Source organism: Crocuta crocuta, unplaced genomic scaffold, assembly GCF_008692635.1.
Source record: "Crocuta crocuta isolate KB4526 unplaced genomic scaffold, BGI_CrCroc_1.0 scaffold126, whole genome shotgun sequence".
Lineage (NCBI taxonomy): Eukaryota > Metazoa > Chordata > Mammalia > Carnivora > Hyaenidae > Crocuta > Crocuta crocuta.
In genome coordinates, this window is record NW_027531000.1 from 2,361,640 (window position 1) to 2,380,366 (window position 18,727).

Here is an 18,727-nt window from a genome sequence, read left to right on the forward strand (position 1 = left end):
TGGTAGGGTCAGGGCTGAGGGATAAACCCTAATGCTGGGTGGATAAACTGGCCTTTCTGAAAGAACAGCTCTGTCATTCTGAAGAGCAGTTAGTACTTTTTCCCCTTTCCATGAAAGGAAAGAGTAAAAGGTCTTTGGTTTGTGAAAACCTAAAATTTTCTCTGGAAAGTATATCTCCCCAATCCATAGACTTTCATCTTTCAGTGTACAAGGTGATTTTTGACAAACTGTTGCTTTATAAAACCAGTCAGCCTAAAATAATTATATTTGCGTTGTAAGACCGGTAATTGAAAATATTACTCTTCTTCATAGAGAATTCTTAGCCAGTCCTAGAAGAAGAGACACTAGCATACTTAAAAGAGAATGAACACCTACAGAGGGTCACGGCACCGGTGCCCGAGTTGTTTGGATGAATTGCAAACACACTTGTTTCCTGTTTTTGCACAGCCTCCATAGTGATTGGGAAATGGTGGTGTGAGATGGAGCCTTGTCTAGAAGGAGAAGAATGTAAAACACTACCTGATAATTCCGGTTGGATGTGCGCTACAGGCAATAAAATTAAGACGACAAGAGTAAGTTTATTTCTTTCAAATATCTCATGCATGTTACCAATAGTACTGTTTTGCCTTTGAGTTGTACAAACAGCATCCAGAAAAGCTTTGAACAGGAGATAAGAAGGTCTTTTCCCTGAGAGAAAACATTCTTAACTGTTCATATCAGTGTCCATCCATCAACAAGAAGTTAGCCATTGAACTTGACTTTTCCATACTGAGCAGTTTAGCGTTTGTGTAACTGGTTCCCAAATAAATCCGTATTACCATAGCCAAACAGAAGAAGAGCAGTAAAGCAATTATTCAAATAATTCAGCCAACAGCTAAGGCGCTCAAAATAGATAATAAAATAAGAGTCTTACCTAATTTGTCCAGATAGTTTGCTGAGAAGGGCTACATTTAAGTACAGCCATTTTCTACATGTTCTTTAAAAGAATTATTTGATGACCTTTTTAATAAGTGAAAACTTTTTGTGATGTGAATCATCATTCCTTGGTTTCAGTGGTAAAATAATGAGATATCTTCAAAATATATAACAGCCTATATGGTGAGGCCATCCAACCCATGAGAATTGGTGTCTCAGTGCCAGAGTTGTTTGGAAAAGCCCAGCTAGGCTAGCCATTGACCCTGCAGATAATGGATCATGGGAAAGTGTGGGAGTCCTAAAGGGGGCACGGTAGAAAGAGTTGCTCAGAGCAACCCTTAATACTTAAGACAGTATTTATTTGAATGCAGTACAAAACGATGTTAATATTTTAATAACTAGTATGGTTACATTGTATCTATATCATGGGAATCTCAGCCCTGTTGCCTGTGTATGTGTTTTAATGCACTCGATATTCTTGAAAGCAAGCACCACCTGTTACAAATCCCAACATGATGAACTTGTAGAATAGGGTGACTCAAATTTAAAAGGGCATCTCTGATTCCCACTCCCAATATAATGAGTCTTAAGTTGATCTTTTCTCTCAGCATTACCTTCCCAAGAAATAAAATTGGTACTTGCAGCCTTGTGATGCAGAAAACATAATACCTTATAAAACATATCTTTCGTATATAAAATAAGTGGAGACTCTTTGCATATCAAAGCCCATTGCCTACATTAAGCAATAACGGTCATACCTCAGTCGCTTGTGGCCAAGAGAGATTCTTCAGCCATCGTAGCTTGTTAACATGCATTTTCATACCTGAGATGCTCGGCATGGATTATCATATTTCACTTGAAAGAAACAGCCTCAGGAGAGATTATGCAAAAGTGAACCCAGTTCATGACACTTACCTCCAAAAACCATCTTCATTAACTGATGGAGAGTGGATTTCACATTTCCCCTTGGCTACATTTTGCCTGAAACTAATTTTACGAAATAATCTGAAAATGCCCTCAGAAGTCAGTTTTCATATAGTCTGAATTATGGTCAGTATGATTGGAATTCGATCACCATTGTTTAAAACAGGTTGCTGCTAGATTTTCTGCCAAAATTCCATTTCCCCTTCCAAATGGTAACTGATCTCCCTTTACTGAATATAAACCCTGCTCTCATGGTTCCTCCAGGCCTGAAACTCAGTAAAAGAATAAAAATACAAGTCAAATTATTTCAGGATTTGAGTATGTGAAATTCCAGGGGTACCAGTTGGAGACTCTTTGGAAGATAGAATATAAATAAACAAAACACAGAAATTGTTAATGCTACTTTTTATGACTGTGTAACTTTCTTTTATTTGGCCTCTGTAGAGTATATTTGAAAACATTGTAAATACATCCTAGACATTTTCTTTCCTCACAGAAGTACAGTGCAGGTCTGATCACAATAATAAAGGCTGGAGCACACTGTGTTTGCTACTGTCCTGGGTGGGCTGAATGCAACCCCGACAGTTGAGTGTACAAGAGAAATAAATTGCCCATGCAGTTCGTTTGAAAGCAGAGGATGTACCTGTTCTGATAGGTGCATCCATTTCAAGTGAGGAAATAAGAGATTGCTCTACAGTCGTGTGAGCAACACATCATTCAACTAATAAATCTCAACTCTCTTTAGAGAAGGCAAAAGAAAACACTAAGCTGTACTTTTTACACGTTGAGAGGACTCAGGCACAACTACCGACTTATATTTTCTTCCCACTTCCTTATAAAGAAATTCACAATGAAATAAGCACTTTTAAACATAAAGGCAGCAATTAAGTGTAGCTGATAAATACAGGAGGTTTCCATTCTGTATAAATGGCATGCCAACACCAGTCCTTAGATCATAGGCTCCAAAATAGATTTTATATTAATTTTTCTAACATGCCCTATGTGTTTTTCCCTGTCACAGTATAAATATGCCTGTATACTTCACGAATTGACTCTGAAAGTTTAACTTTTTAAACAGTTTCTTTAATTGTGTGTCATAGCTTTTCAATGTTCTATTCTTATCTAAGAGGTAATCTTTAGGATAAAAACTTCAAGGTCGTCTCACAGTAAGAGGAAAAATAAAATCATCTCTTTGGTTCTTATGTGTAAGACTGATTCGAAGAGAGTGCTCTCAGAAAAACAAAAAGAAAAAAAAACAACAACAGAAGAAACATACCCAGTTTGTTAATGAAAACTGCGAATTTCCTTCACACTGTTGTTATTTTAAAAGTAACTCCAATATGAAGATATTTACAAGATAGAGTCCTAAGATGTCATTTTTCCCTATATTGTTTTTTTCAAAACCTTCCCATTATGAATTACTTCCCAAATAATCAGCCTAAGTCAAAATTCTCAGCAGTCTGTGAAATGTAGATAAACAAAAGTTGTCTCAAAGTGTGATCTAATTCAAAGTTTCATGGTACTCATTTTTTAAGGACTGTGGAGAGTGGAAATTCCTTGTTTTATTTAAAGAAACAGGCACCCCGGAATGTGAACTAGCCAGGATAACAGGCCACAGTCTGAAGGAAAACCTTGGGGAAATTAGATCTGGGTGACAATATAACCTCCAGAAGGAAGGAGAAAAGAAGTAGAATGAGACACAGGCTTCCTTTCCAGGAGACTGGAAGTTTCCAAAATTTGAGAAGTTTTCTCAAGTTTCCTTGAGAAGTTTTCCAAAACCCAGCATGGGGCACAATAAAGCTGGTGCCAGAAACCCTCCTGGGAAGAAGCCTGGTACATCTGGATGTTGTTTCATGGCTAAATTTTGAACTATTCCTACTTGATCATTCCTTCAGTTGTTTTGCTGAATTACTTTGTTGGTAGTTTGTGGCAAGACAAACCCATCCAGATATTTACAAGAGATCTTTTCCATGGTTTTACATAAATATTGGTTTATTTTTTTCTTTTAACCTATATATCAAAAACCTAAGTTTGAGGGGTGCCTGGGTGGCTCAGGTCATGGGATCCAGCCCCATGTCAGGCTCCATGCAAGGTATGGAGCCTGCTTAAGATCTGTCTCTCTCTCCCTCTGCCCCTCTCCCCTGCTTGCATGTTCCCTCCCTCAAAAATTAAAATTAAAATTAAAACATTTTTAAAAACAAACCAAAAAACCCCCATAAGTTTGAAAGTTGGGGATGCTGTTGGGAAATTCGCTCTGCAGATTTTGAATTTGCCAATCTCCATAATCAGATGAGCTAATTCCCTGTAATCAATATTATATTTAATGTATATGAGATAATAATACATAATATGCTAGAATATAATACACATTTTTTTTTATTTTTTTAAAGCTTTTTTTAAAAAATATTTTTATTTATTTCTAGGAGAGAGAGAGAGAGAGAGACAGCGTGAGCAGGGGAGGGTCAGAGAGACAGGGAGTCACAGACTGAAACAGGCTCCAGGCTCTGAGCTGGCAGTCAGCACAGAGCCCGACGCGGGGCTCGAACCCACGAACCGCGAGATCATGACCTAAGCGAAAGTTGGAAGCTTAACCGACTAAGCCACCCAGGCACCCCAATACACATTTTTTTTTAAAAAGAAAGAAAGTTTGGGATGCTGTATCTAATGCATTCAGGAAGAAATGCATACTCTGTGTATTCAAGAATAATGCTTTAATTTATAAAGACTGGCTTCTCCCCAGAGAAAATAGGTTGTTTGACAATGCTGTAGTAATTCAAACATAAAAAGGAAACATTGGTTTGGGGGAACATAACAGGGCAGGGAATGAAATGAAGAGAAAACCAAAGTCACTAGGAAGGCAAAATTAATAGGTTAAAATAGTAAACATAATCTGGTATAATACCTGGGAATTTATCAAGCTACTTTAGATTTCCTTCAATCCATTATGTTAGTGTCTTTCAGACTCCTGAGAAAGTGAACAGTTAGATATATGTAACATAGAGTCAAGTTCCATTCCCTAAAAGGGCCTGTTAGACGGCCCATCTCACCACAAGGCGATCTAGTCAAACTGATGTTTCACACAAATCCACTACTGTCATTTGCCCACACCCTCCTGGGCCCGTTTTCCTAACGGTGACTCTGACCTTGCCTGTCTCTGTCCATTCTCATCAGCCAGTGTTTTTTATATCACAGAAGGGTAAACTCCCAGCCTCGACACATCCCAGCTTCATCACTCAAAACTTCACCAGGTGTCAAGTGTTGTGAAAGCCTTTACAGTCCTGATATTCAGACCATTTTGTATAAATGAGCTTTAAGAGAGAAGGGTAGAAGGGGGAGTGTGGATTTGGAAATTTCCAGAAGGAAAAACAGATAAAATTATGCTGTCACAATTGCCCCTGGGTCCAAGTGAACTCATTCATTTCTTTGGCCAATGAGTATATTTAGGCTTCTACTGTCTGAAGTTGATGTGTGAAGTCTTGGGATGTGATGGCGATACACATTTCCAGAATGTAGGAAACCAAGGTTTGGAAGAATCTGTCATTTATATGGAGAGGATAAAAAAATAAGTGTGTGAAGATTTCTCACACATGCTGCCCATGGCACAACCAACTTTTGAAAGAAAACTTTTATTACTATTCCTATCCAACCTTAAAAGCTTTTCATGGACTCCACCCCAGGACCCAGAACACTCAATTTCTAAGACTATAAAGAACCAAGATATGATGAAGAAAAATGCCTATTCCTAGAACTCTAAAGTAGAACCTTCAACTCTATTAGAATCACCATTTCTTCCCTAAACCAGTAACTCTCTGTGCATGCATCCTTTTGAATATTAGAGCCTTTGGGGCCATATTCAAATACATTAAATGGCATCGATAGTTATAGGAGTATGCTCCTGGTTGTCCTTGAGTACTATGTCATTGAGAAGGAGAGTCCCTCACCCTGCAAATGCCTTCTATACTCCTAAGAAAATGTGTTCTAATCTTGGCAGTGACTTTACCTTATTCCACCCTTCTACCTATTACAGCAAGCCAACTTGATAAGGTCATGGAATGATCTACTCAGTTCAAATTCTCATCAGACATAGGACTAACTACAGAATATGAAGGGCCCAGTACGAAAATGAAAACATGGGGTCTGTCACTTAAAACTAGTAATAATTTCAAGACTTCAATAGAAGATGATTAAATGAAGTGAGGGGCCCTTTCCAGCACAGGACTCTGTGCGACTGCGTATGTCACATGCTCATGAAGCCAGTCATCGTTATTCATTGCTCCCAGAGTCTATTTCCTCAGCTGTGCCAAAATAACTTTATGAATTGATAAAAATATGATGGCATGTCAATGTGCTTTTTTAAATCACCATTTGAGGACTACAGTTGTAGACTAACATTTGTGGCTTCAGATCGCTTGAAAGAAGCAGCATACTAAAAATTCAAGATGTCCTCATTTTCTACTTCATCACCTTTCTTTATGCCTTCATTTTGTTCTTTTCTCCCTGAAATTTCTTTCTTTCTTTGATTTCAGATTCACCCAAGAACCTAATGGAAGCATTTGTTATAGTAGCAAAGGAAAACCACCTCTGCAGAAAATACATTTTAAGAATTTAAAACATCTTACACATTACAAGCCAAATGGATTTCTTATTTGCACTTTGACTGGTTACCAGAAAATCACAGTGCTTTTACTGTGTGTCATGAAGTATCCTCTCGTGAGAAGACCCCACGTTTTTGGCAACACCATGGAATGCGGGTTTTAAAAAAAAAGGGTTTTCTCCATGAAAATTTTTGGGATTACGAAGAACGATCAACTATCTTCTAATTTGGATCTATAGTTCCTTTGTACCATTTTAAATATATGTATATATATAATATTTTGAAATATTATATATTCTCTTCAAGAAATGAACAATACCACAGTTTGAGGCGGCTGGTGTACCTCTTTGAGTTTGGATGTTTTGTTTTGTTGCATTTCTTTTTCTATTGGCAAGGAAGACATGAGCTCTTTTGAAATTTCACCATGGCACTCACACTGGAAGGCCAGCTACAGGTGGACTCCTGGAATCTGAGGCATCATAACAATACTGAATCAAGAGCTTCCTTCTGTTTCTACCAGATGGCCCAAGGAAGCACATCGTCCTGTTTTATTGCTTTCTACCCTGTGCAATATTAGCATGCAAGCTTGGCTTACATAACCATACTTTATATTCAATTGATATATAATAACCATTCTAACCTCTTCCGGGAAAGTATTTTTAGAACTACTAGCTTTTCCACAGATAAGAAAAATAAGAATTCTTGAAGGAGCTACTCCACCATGCTATTAAGACTCTGGCAAAATTATGGTAGACTATGGATCCCTGTATTAATAAGTTCTGTAAATACAATGTCTTAAGGCTTTGTATAGCTGTCCTAGACTGCAGAAATGTCCTCCGATTAAATCCAAAGTCTGGCATCATTAAGTACATCGTGCTGTAGCAACAAGTCTTATCATGGCACCTCTTTCTATGTTTGATTTGCTTTTTTCAAGAGTATTCAAATCTCTTCTGGTGAGATAGGAAGACCATTAAAGCAATTAGGTTTCAAAATGATCTATGTGACCAAATGCTGGACAGCCCTATTAAAGTGGTAAATAACTTCTTTCTAAACTTACTTGTCCTCTTTATTTACCATTTATTTTTCCTGAGTACATTTTAGCCAAATCCACAGAACACCCCACTTAGAGACTCGCAGTCACCCCAAATTTTTTCCAGGACGTCTTTGCTGCAATCACAGCCAATACTTCCAACCCCAGTATTCTGAAAATCAGAAATTCATTACTGTAACTGCTGTGTTCTCAGCCAGCAAGATGAAATGTCAAATCCCATTATTGGGTTTCTATACTGGTCACTTGGACAATACACAAGGGGCTCACATCCCCAAAAAGAAATCTTGTCCATCTTCTCTTTCCAAAAGTTACTCAGATGATGATTATAAAAAAGAACTATCTACTTATTAATCTAGTACTATACATTCCTGCTACTTAACCTATCATATTGCAAGTATGTCTATTTTTTCTCTAAAACCTTCTCTCTAGAATACATGTTGTTAGGGCCTCTTATTAGATCACCAGCACATTTGGTCCCCTAGTGTGGAGCTTTAAAGTTAAACCTCAGGTAATATCCAGAGGCTTCTTAATGTCTACCAGTATAACCTGAAGTCTGATTGAAGATGTAAATACTCTAATCAGAGAGATGGATTCTCCACCTTGAATGCCTATAAAAGCATCCAGAAATGGAAATGGAACCCAAATTGCAAAATCTAGACTTTCTAAATACTTTCACAAATATTTGCCAGGAGATAGCATAAAATTCATACAACCAAATCATAATCTCTTGAATTTATGGTCCATAACCACGTACCAAGTAATATATTAGCAGTTGACTTTCCCATGTAATCATCAGAGTAAAAACTGAGATCATAAATGCAGTGATCTAGAATGGTACATCCCAAGATGGGGAGGAAAAAAACCTCCATAATCAAATATATTGGGGGGAAAATCTTTAATAAAATAAATAGAAATACTGAGGAAATTTTCAGAACCTTTAATACACAAAATATGTTCTATGTCTTCGAGAAAGACTAAAACATGGGGAGTGAAGTAAAAATCTTCCCAAATCCAGGCATGTTAGGTGGTTCCTTGACTAATGGACAGTACATCCCGGCCAAATAAGAAGCTACAAGAAATGATTTCTCTGTGAGGATATATTCACTTTCTTGTCACATCTTCAGTTTTTTCAAGAGAACCAGAAATCTGGCTTTTTATATAGAATCTCCTAACTTCTTCAATAGGATGAACTAATTTGAGATGTTTGCTATTAAAAACTCTGCAAGCATTATTGTTGCCTCAAATTCCCTGATCACATAGTCTTTTCTATGAGATTAATGTTTCCTAGAATACCCTTTTAAAAGTGTTGGTCCTGAATGGAGACTCAATGTGAAGAAAAGAATGTTTTCAATGGCCTCAGGCATACAGACCGTTCTCATAATTTACGAGATGAGGAACTCACAGCTTCTCCCATTCTGTAACCAGAGCCTGTAAGTCAATGAAAGAATTAGTCTAGAGGCCCACATCTGTCAGTTCATTTTGTAGTGGTTACTTGATGCATTAGCCTCCCTTGGAAAGGCCTGGAAGAAGAGAGAAGGAGAAAAAAAGACCACATCAGAATCAGGCAACCATCCAATAAAACAGTGCAAATATTTGTAAATGTCATCAAATTCAGTTTGGATTTATCCAGTTCCTTATACAAATGTGTGAACCATCAAGTTGTGTTTAAATTGGAACCACCCCAGGTAGGGGGAGTCAGGACCTACCCCAGGCCTGCATGTGTGGTTTAAAAACGTTCATCATATATTGCTGGTAATAAAGAGCTCAGTGTGGTATGACTAATAATGATATTGAGCTTGGGCATCAAGTATGATGAAGACTGTCATAACATAATCAGAGCAAATGGGAAGGGTTTCATCCAGAACTCATCTCTTGATAAAAAGGAAAATATGGCTCATTTCATGAGACAGATTTTTGAATTAGGTAAAGCTTATTTGTGGGCTTTTTTTGCATGATTAGATTTGTCTATTAATGGATTTGGCAAGCACAGTGAGAAGTTTTACTCCTTGGCTTTTTTCCGTTAATCAAATGATGAAGAATGTTTTCACCAACACACAGTTCAACATCCTTTTTTCCAATCAAATCCAGTGTAACTTTCACAAAACAATATAGTGATTTTATAGTGCAGTATATTATGCCACCTTGTCATTGTCACTAATATAAGTTATGAAAGGTATAAAAATTGTTTATATGAGGAGATCCACACATTGCTCACATGAGATATGCACTGCGTCCTGGAAGTTTAAATAGCATGTCATTATCTGAGTTTTTCTTTTAATTAAGCTTGACACTTTCATTTCAAAACCTATGAAGTTTTCCTTGACAAAGAAATGTGTCATGTTCCCTTTCGAGAGCTGTCTGTCTTCCAAATAAAAGATTTAGTGTCTAGCAAATCTAGGGCTCGAGCCACCTCCATCTAGTTTATAAATGTGAGCAAATAAGATAAAAGATGTACTAAGGAAAGTAAGGACTCAGAACTAGGGGCAGGAGTGATGGAATCAGATATTCTAGTGCCTATGGACATCACACAAAGTGATAAAATAGAAACATGTTCTATTTTAAAAAGACACACACACACACACACACACACACACACACACACCTCCAGTTAAAGATTTAAAACTTTTAGGGGTACGTGGGTGGCTCAGTCAGTTAAGCATCCAACTTCAGCTCAGGTCATGATCTCACAGTCTGTGAGTTCGACCCCCGCAATGGGCTCTGTGCTGACAGCCCAGAGCCTGGAGCCTGCTTCAGATTCTGTGTCTGCCTCTCTCTCTGCCCCTCCCCTGCTCATTCTGTCTCTCTCTTGCCTTCAAAACTAAAAATAATTTTAAAAAAATTTTTTTTTAAGATTGAAAACTTTTAGGTTGAACAAGCCAGGTGGTTTTTTTTTCCTTATAAAAGTTCTCAGAGGCAAATAAATGGAAGTTGTAGCATGCTCACATCATTGGTCTGTAAATGGCTCTCATCTATTTGTTTATTATTTAGTTTGTTTCATTTTTTAAAAAAGTGTTAAGCCTGATTTATTTGTTTTGGCAGCTAGTTGCATTATTTTAAAAAATAATACTAGCCAATCATCAAACATGAAAGCCAGGACCCCAGACATAACTATTTATAGAGTAGACAAAGTACCTGGAGCCCTAATTCCCACCTATTGAATGGAGCTAGCTAACCCAAGAGTAGACTCACATGCATGTGAAAACATGCATGAAAACCTGAGGCCAGACTTGCCTTAAGACAGTGGTTGTCGGGGCGCCTGGGGGGTTCAGTCAGTTAAGCGTCTGAATTCAGCTCAGGTCATGATTGTGCAGTTTGCAGGTTCGAGCCTCACATCAGCCTCTGTGCTAACAGCTCAGAGCCTGGGGCCTGCTTTGTATTCTGTGTCTCTCTCTCGGCCCCTCCCCTGCTCACGGTCTGTCTCTCTGCCTCTCAAAAAAAAAAAAAAAAAAAAAAATAAAAAAAAAAAAAAAAAAGGACAGACCATTTAGCCACATTCCACGGATGAGTGATCATACATCATGAAGTGGGCTGTAAGTAGCTTCTTAGTATTAATAAAGTCTGCAAGTATTTCTGGAAAGGAATTATAATCGGCTCAAGGATAGTTCTTAGACAAGGCCTAAGAAGCATATGTGCCTATGGGAGCTAGCCAGGTAACACAAGTTAGTTAGCCAGGGTCACCTCTTAATGCCTAGGCACACAGCGAGGAGGGTGGAGATCTAACACCACATGGTTCCAGCAGCCAGCATTTGGTCCCAGACTGTTGCTGACATGTAGCCTTAGGGAACCAGGGTGGCCCAGTTCTTCTGTTTTTTATTGATTTGGGAAAATCCAGAAACTCAGAGGCTTGTATGAATTCTTTAAATTTCAGATATTTATAACCCATTGGATTTGCATTAAAAGAAAGTGGCTGAAGATTCTGTTCGGTCCATGAAATACCAGCTTGTAAGTCAGGCCTAAAATTACATTATCCTCATGGATTTGCATTACCAATCGCTTCCTCCAGTGGTAGAAAAAACAATGGAGAGAGAGTTTGTTTGAAGTTCATTACACTTAACTTGCAGACTGCCTTACTTTTCCCCTGAGAATACTGTGCGTGTAGCAAGAGACAGCAACGCTCCTTGATCGGGGGCACGCCATGGTCCCACAAAGAGGTCAGCCTCTGTCAAGAATGGAGTAAATTGATTAACCTTCTGTAGATTTCAGCTTGGGGGTCACAGCTGATGTGGGAGTAACCTTTAGGAACTAGCAGGTGGCAGTATAAGGTCAGCAGATGCCAGCTGCTGGGGACGTGAGAAGCTTGTGTATTTAGTTTAAAGAATGTTACAAATTGGGTGCCCAGTCAGAATGGCCTCTTCCATGTTCCGTATAGCTCTCCCACACATGTGGATTCTTGACTTCTTTGTCCCCTGATCTGGATCCTCCTCCAGATTTAGAAACTCTGGGGGCACCTGGGTGGCTCAGTCGGTTAAGCCTCCGACTTCGGCTCAGGTCATGATCTCACGGTTCGTGGGTTCGGGCCCCTCATCAGGCTCTGCGGACAGCTAGCTCAGAGCCTGGAGCCTGCTTCAGATTCCATATCTCGCTCTCTCTCTGACCCTCCCCTGATCACGCTGTTTCTCTCTCTCTCTCTCAGAAATAAATAAAACATTTTTTAAAAAGTAAAAAAAGAAAGAAAGAAAGAAACTCTCAAGTTTTCTTGCTCCTCCCACCCTGCCATTCACCTCAGTATGGCCATTTTTCTTCTTCTCTCTCACATTTCAGGCTGACAAGGCACTGTTTCTATTGAAAAGAGCCCTAAAATTGTAAGTCAGGAAAGTCTCCCCCCAAAATTTAAGTCCTTTTTCTCTGCTTACAACCTAGAAAATCCTATACCCTCTCTCTCTCTGAGTTTTCATGTCTATAAACTGGAGATTGTGCACAAAGTTTAAAGGTTATGGGAAGACTAGGGAAATAGAGAAAATGGACATGTTTTATAAATGGAAAGTATCAGGTAAGCATGATTGTGTTGTTCTTTCAGATTCCTATGACTCTGTCAGTTAGCCCCACTCAAGGCAAGCAAAAGAACAAACTTAGGTAAAGCAGCCAAAATATGATTTCATATTCTCTTTCTAGAAAGTTCAAGGGCTAGACTGATCTTGCTCAACTTTGTAGGATTTGCCATTTGCCATTACCACCGCCTACTGCTTTTAAACCACTGGAAAATGTCAATATAACTTACATTCAAGCAGTGCCATTGACACAGGCAAGTAATTGCATGTTGGCGAAGGCACCTTGCTGGTGTTCAGAATTTTTATCCGAGAACTTGAATTGCTAATGACCTGAGCCATCTGGTTCATAAGACAGTTTTCAGCAACTACACACAATATGATTACCTGGCTACTTTTCCCCCACCCAGCTTCTTGTCACTCAGGCTAATTGTCTAAGGAGGATCACATATAACCCTTGTTACTGCAGAGGTACGACCTTTCATTGTCCAATCTTACAGCTACTACACTGGTAAAGATTATTTTCATTCATTCATTCAGTCACTCAATTACTAAGTATCTATTGAGTAGTTACTATGTGTCAGGCACAACACTAGATACTGGAGATGACTTCAGACTTTACATTATTCTAGGGGAAACAGACAAAAAATGAACAAATAATCATAAGTCATGATAAAATAAGTGCAAAAGGAGCCAAGAACATAAATAATGGAAAGGAAACATGAACTTTAGGAAGACGAGTAATGAAGGAGCGTATAATTTCTTTTAGAAATTTAGTCTAAGAACTAGAGAGCAGCAGGAAACAGCCATGCAGAGAGCTGAAGGGGGCATGAGGTCAGCAGGGAGTTGTTTCACGTAAGCAGATTAGTGTGTACCAAGGCCTTAGCCAAGGGGGATTTCAGTGTATTTGCAAAACTGAGATACAATCTCTTTCAGTTTGCTGTCAAAACAGAGTAGTTAGAGCAAAGTGACATGAGTTTGGGAAAGGAAACTTGGAGTCTGTTTATGGGGTTACACAAAGAGTTTGAATTTTATCTAAATTGGGCCAGGAAGAGATGATAATGATAAAAAGGTTTTTAACCAAGGAGTGATACAACCTAATTTATACTTATACCAGAGACACTATTAGTGTCCATCCACATCGTCTCCTTGGTCCAATACACGTGCAGGGTAGACCAGATGTATCAGGGAAGAAGGGGAGCAGCCATCAACCACTGGCAGATGGGACTTGATATACAAATTTTCCACTTTCCTCTCTCCCAGGTGGGACATCCCAGAAGCATATTCTCTATCATGACTGTTTAGTAGAACTTTCTAGAGCATGAAAATGTTTTCTGTCTGAGCTGTCCAGTATGGTAGCCCCTTAACTACCTGTGACCATTGAGCATTTGAAGCATGTCAACTGTGACATAAGAAATTATTTCTATTTTTATTTAATTTTATTAACACAATAGCTAGCTGTGTTTAATGGCTACCTTATTGAACAGCCAAGTGGGTTTGAGCCCCAAATGCCCAAAACCTGCTCAGAAAGACACATTTTATTTGGTTCCTTTCATTTCCTGTCTCACTGCCTCATTTCTTTGCCAGTGGTGTCTACATTCATCTCTAAACATACTACTTGCATTGAAATCTCTGTCTCCCAGCCTTCCTATGGAGAGACCCAATTAAGGCAATCTTAAAGTGACCACTGTAGTCCAAAAAAGGAAAAAGATGGAAAGGGCACACAAGTGCCCTGAATAGTAAAAGGAGGCTTTGATACTATTTAGTAAACATATATGAAAAACTTTCCTGTCTAAACCTGGGGACAGGTCAACAACTCGTGCTTTTCCTTCTATGGAGAAGCTAAGAGCTTACATTCACATCTCATCTATATCCGTAGATTCCATTTAATAGGCTTAGTTATCCAAGGCCATTTGATTAGCCAAGAGTAAGGCTGTGCCACATCTCATAGAAGTAAATCATAGTGAGAAAGTTTTTAGTCCCTTGTGATTCGACCTAGCCTCATCATCAATGAGCAACATTTAAATTGAATTATTAATGAAAAAATTTCAAATTTGTCTCTAATCTAAGTATTTTCTTTCACCAAATGGTAAAACAAATATGGCATTCTAGAAAATGCAATGAAGAAACTTAATTTCTAGGCCTAATTTAGGAAATCATTTACACTTCTTGAAGTGGTTCTCAGAAATGAAATTCTGTGCAGACAACACCAAATCAACCCAATAGGAGAAAATGGTGGCCTAAGGTACCAGTGTGGAATTGTAAAGTACATAAGTGAAAGCGTTGGTAAAGTCACATAATGAGCAAAGACTATATTGTAAGAGTGACAGAGAGCTCTAAGAATATCGTTACAAAGATAAATGAATTTAGAACTAAAACTGACTTCCAAAAAAAGATCATCCTAAAAAAACTTCTTGTAGCTATGTTCATAGAAAGTAGGACAAATCTACTGCCTAGAGCCAGGAAAGTGATAGAGAATTCAGATTTTTCTCAAGCAACTATTTTGTTTGTCTTTTTTTCTTTGTCAGTAAAAATTATCTTCTGCCTAGGACATCTGAAAGGAATATTGTTAAGAGAGAAACTCAAGATAGAAGAAGAAATTTGTGATATTTTCTCCCTGTTTTTTCTTTTCAAATTTTCATTTAAATTTTAGCTAGTTAACATACAGTGCAATATTGGTTTCAGGAGTAGAATTCAGTGATTCATCAGTCACATACAACACCTGGTGCTTGTCATAACAAGAGCCCTCCTTTTTTTTTTTAATAGTTTATTTATTTTTGAGACAGAGACAGAGACAGAGCACGAGTCAGGGAAGGGCAGAGAGAGAGGGAGACACAGAATCTGAAACAGGCTCCAGGCTCTGAGCTGTCAACACAGAGCCCAATGCGGGGCTAGAACCCATGAATCAAAAGATCATGACCTGAGCTGAAGTCAGTGCTCAACCGACTGAGCCACCCAGGTGCCCCAACTAGAGCCCTCCTTAAACCCATCACCTATCTAGCCCATCCCCCACCCATCTCCCTTCATCAACTCTGTTCTCTATCTTTAGGAGACTCTCATAGTTTGTTTCCCTCTTTCATTTCCCCCTCCCATACGTTCATCTGTTTTATTTCTTCAATTCCACACATGAGTGAAATCATATATTTGTCTTTCTCTGACTGACTTAATTTTCTTAGCATAATACACTCTAGTTCTATTCACATCACTGCAAATGGCAAGATCTGATTCCTTTTGATAGTTGAGTAATATTCCATTGTGTGTGTGTGTATCACTTAGAAGAAGATATTTATAAGACAGCATCTAGCTCTCCTCAATGATTCAAGCACCCATGTGCAGTGATGGGGGGAGGAGGGAAGCCCTGGTTTGTACTATTTATTGATTTCTGCAATGTAAATACTTCCACCACAGCTGATTTCAAGCTACCAATGTGACGTAGGGAAGAGATGTGCATGATTGACTCCAACAAGCCAGTAAAAGCTAGCTCCAGCATCTAACCACTTGTGTGAGAAAAATCCAAAACTTACAAATTACAGAACTATCAAAAAATGACTACTTTTGTGACAGGGAATTTTGAGGTATCTGGGAATTTTGACCTCTGGCACCTGAGGTCTAATATTAGTTAAGTATGGCTACAATTGTTAAAAAAGAGGAAGTGAATTTTTAAAACTATAGACCAGTGACCCTGAAGCCAGCCCAGGGCAAGATTCTGCAGTTGATCGTTTAAGGAATTTTTGTGAATAATTGGGAAAATAGTGACCACCAGGAGCCAACTTGTATTCACTGAGAAAAAAAAAAGTCACAGCAGGCACCTTTTTTCATTGGCTTATTTTCTTTCACTAGTCTGAAATCTTTAAGAAATTGATGAATATGATATGTCTAGGCTTTAGCAAGGTAGGAGTCCTTGGCCAAGGACTGGCCAACTATGACCCTTAGAGGAAGTCTGTCCTGCTGTGTGTTTTTGTAAATGAAGTTTTATTGTAACACAGCCAATTGTTTACATATTGGCTGTAGCTGCACTTGCACTATAACAGCAGAAAGCCTAAAATATTTAGCATTGGGCCCTTTATAAAGTTTGCTGACCCGTGGTCATTTATGGAAAAGGCTAGATGGTAGTAAAAGTTCATGTGGACTCATAACCATTGGAACAGCCATATTCAAATGTGTCTAACTCGTGGAATGATTGTATTCTGGAGAAAGGTTCCTAGTAGCAGAAGCCTGAGTTCTGTCCTGGCTGAGTCCTGTGCTTTGCCTTATTATTAATCATGTGAAAGAGGATATTGACATCGTCTGCAGACAAATCTTGCAGAGTGGTTATTGAGAATGTAAGATGGTTAAATCAAGTACAACCAAACAGGCCAGCAGAAGAAAGCAGTTTTGATGGTTATCAACAGTTGAAGGACATGATGTTTCGATTTGTGAAAAAGAACAAGCAGATCAAGAATGAAAAGCTGTTTTTAGATATTGTAAATTTTGTCATTTAGAAGAGGGACTAAAATAGTTTTCTAAAGAGTACATGGAATTTATAACTCAATATATTCCAGTTAAAATAAGAACAATTTACCCAACAGGCTTCTTTTAGGAGGTCGTGATTTTCTTGTTGTGAATGGTATTCACACAGATGAGAACCCTTAGGAGTTCTGTAAGTGGATTCATACCTTAAAAATCTTGTACTTCTCAGAATTTGTGATGAGCAGAGCCTGATTTCTTACCAGTAGAGAGGAAATAAAATTAGACATAATTTGTAATATCAAATTCATATGGTGCAAGACATTCTTAAATTCTGAAGAGCAACTGAATCTGCCTGTATCCAGCTTGCCTGGTTCAGATGTACAGATATCCCTTAACTGCCCCAGGAGTATTGCTTACCAGCCATCAGCTTTGTCAAAGCAAGCTGGCCACACCCTGAGCAAGCCAGCTCCATCGCTCATCAGCCAGTTTCAGCAATAATGAGGTGATGATGGGAATGACGTGGAGGCAGAGGAATTTTAGAAGAACCCAGAAGCCCTGGATTATAGAGATAGGACATAAGACTTCAGGGTTGTTTGATCAGGTATAACTTCAACTGCAAGGATGAACCAGCCACAAGTTTGATAACAGGGAAGCAGACCAAAAACACATAGGTCAAAACCAAAATGGTTAAAGGCAGGAATTGGTTCAAAAATGTAAAACTGAACAAGTCACTAAATACCCGGGGAATATCTCCACTGCCTTTACAATGGTTTATCAGATTATAGTTATCATTAGCATTGTAGCTATCAGATTATAGTTATCACTAAAGGTAATAACACATATAATTAGTGGGGTATTCAAGAAATGAAAACTCACCTGGACAAAAATCTCTTAATTCTATTTCACTTTCCTGTCTTAACATGCCCATTATGATCTCAACATTGTTTCCAGGCATGCCTAAATAAAAATAAAAGGCCATCAGATATTCTCTTGCTTGGGAGAAAGTTTTGTTTGGGGAGAAAATTGTTGAATGGGAACAGTCACAAGGGCCACGTTCATTGTTAATTAATTTTTCATTGTGGTACATTTACCCAGAGTCCAACAGCAAAATGTTCCAGATACTAATGCAAAACAATGCTTGCCTGTGTGCAAATGCCATCAAAGAAATGTGTGGCCTGTGTCAGAGGAACATGGCCCTACAAAATAATCTCTTTATAACCCTGCCTTCGTGCAGTGACTATCACCCCTGAAAGATTCACTGCCACCTTTGGACCTAAGCCTCCTGAAATGAAATTCATGGGTAATATAACATCTCTATACATGTAATTCCAAAAACTTAATGTAATTCACAAGTATAACATAAAAGAGAAATGCAAGAAAATTGATTTCTAATAAAAATTATATTTACTTTAATGTGTAAGCGCTCTGACACATAATGTGAGAACACATGATGAAAAACTTAGAGATGTGAGCACATGTATAATGACTAAGTTTAGATTTAGGAGAAGTAAACTTATTCAGACATATAAGTAAAATATAAACTTATTATATATATTTTTTAAATGTTTTATTTATTTCTAGGAGAGAGAGAGAGCGTGAGCAGGGGAGGGTCAGAGAGAGAGGGAGTCACAGACTGAAACAGGCTCCAGGCTCTGAGCTGGCAGTCAGCACAGAGCCCGCCGCGGGGCTGGAACCCACGAACCGCGAGATCATGACCTAAGCGAAAGTCGGACTCTTAACCGACTAAGCCACCCAGGCGCCCCTAAACTTATTATATTTTAAATTACAGATTAAGAAACATTTTGTGTG

At 38.4% G+C, this 18,727-nt stretch overlaps 1 protein-coding gene across 2 annotated transcripts in view; it reads left to right on the forward strand.

Annotated features, from left to right (window-relative positions):
• Nucleotides 1–7,489, forward strand: part of TAFA1 (TAFA chemokine like family member 1) — a 505,381-nt gene extending 497,892 nt beyond the window's left edge. For both annotated transcript variants that reach the window (XM_077770591.1, XM_077770592.1), the window contains exons 4-5: nt 448–572; nt 6,366–7,489. In XM_077770591.1, coding sequence (XP_077626717.1) covers nt 448–572; nt 6,366–6,383 — 143 coding nt within the window. In that variant the 3' untranslated portion in view covers nt 6,384–7,489. The remainder of the gene's footprint in view (nt 1–447; nt 573–6,365) is intronic.
• Nucleotides 7,490–18,727: the final 11,238 nt, after the last annotated feature.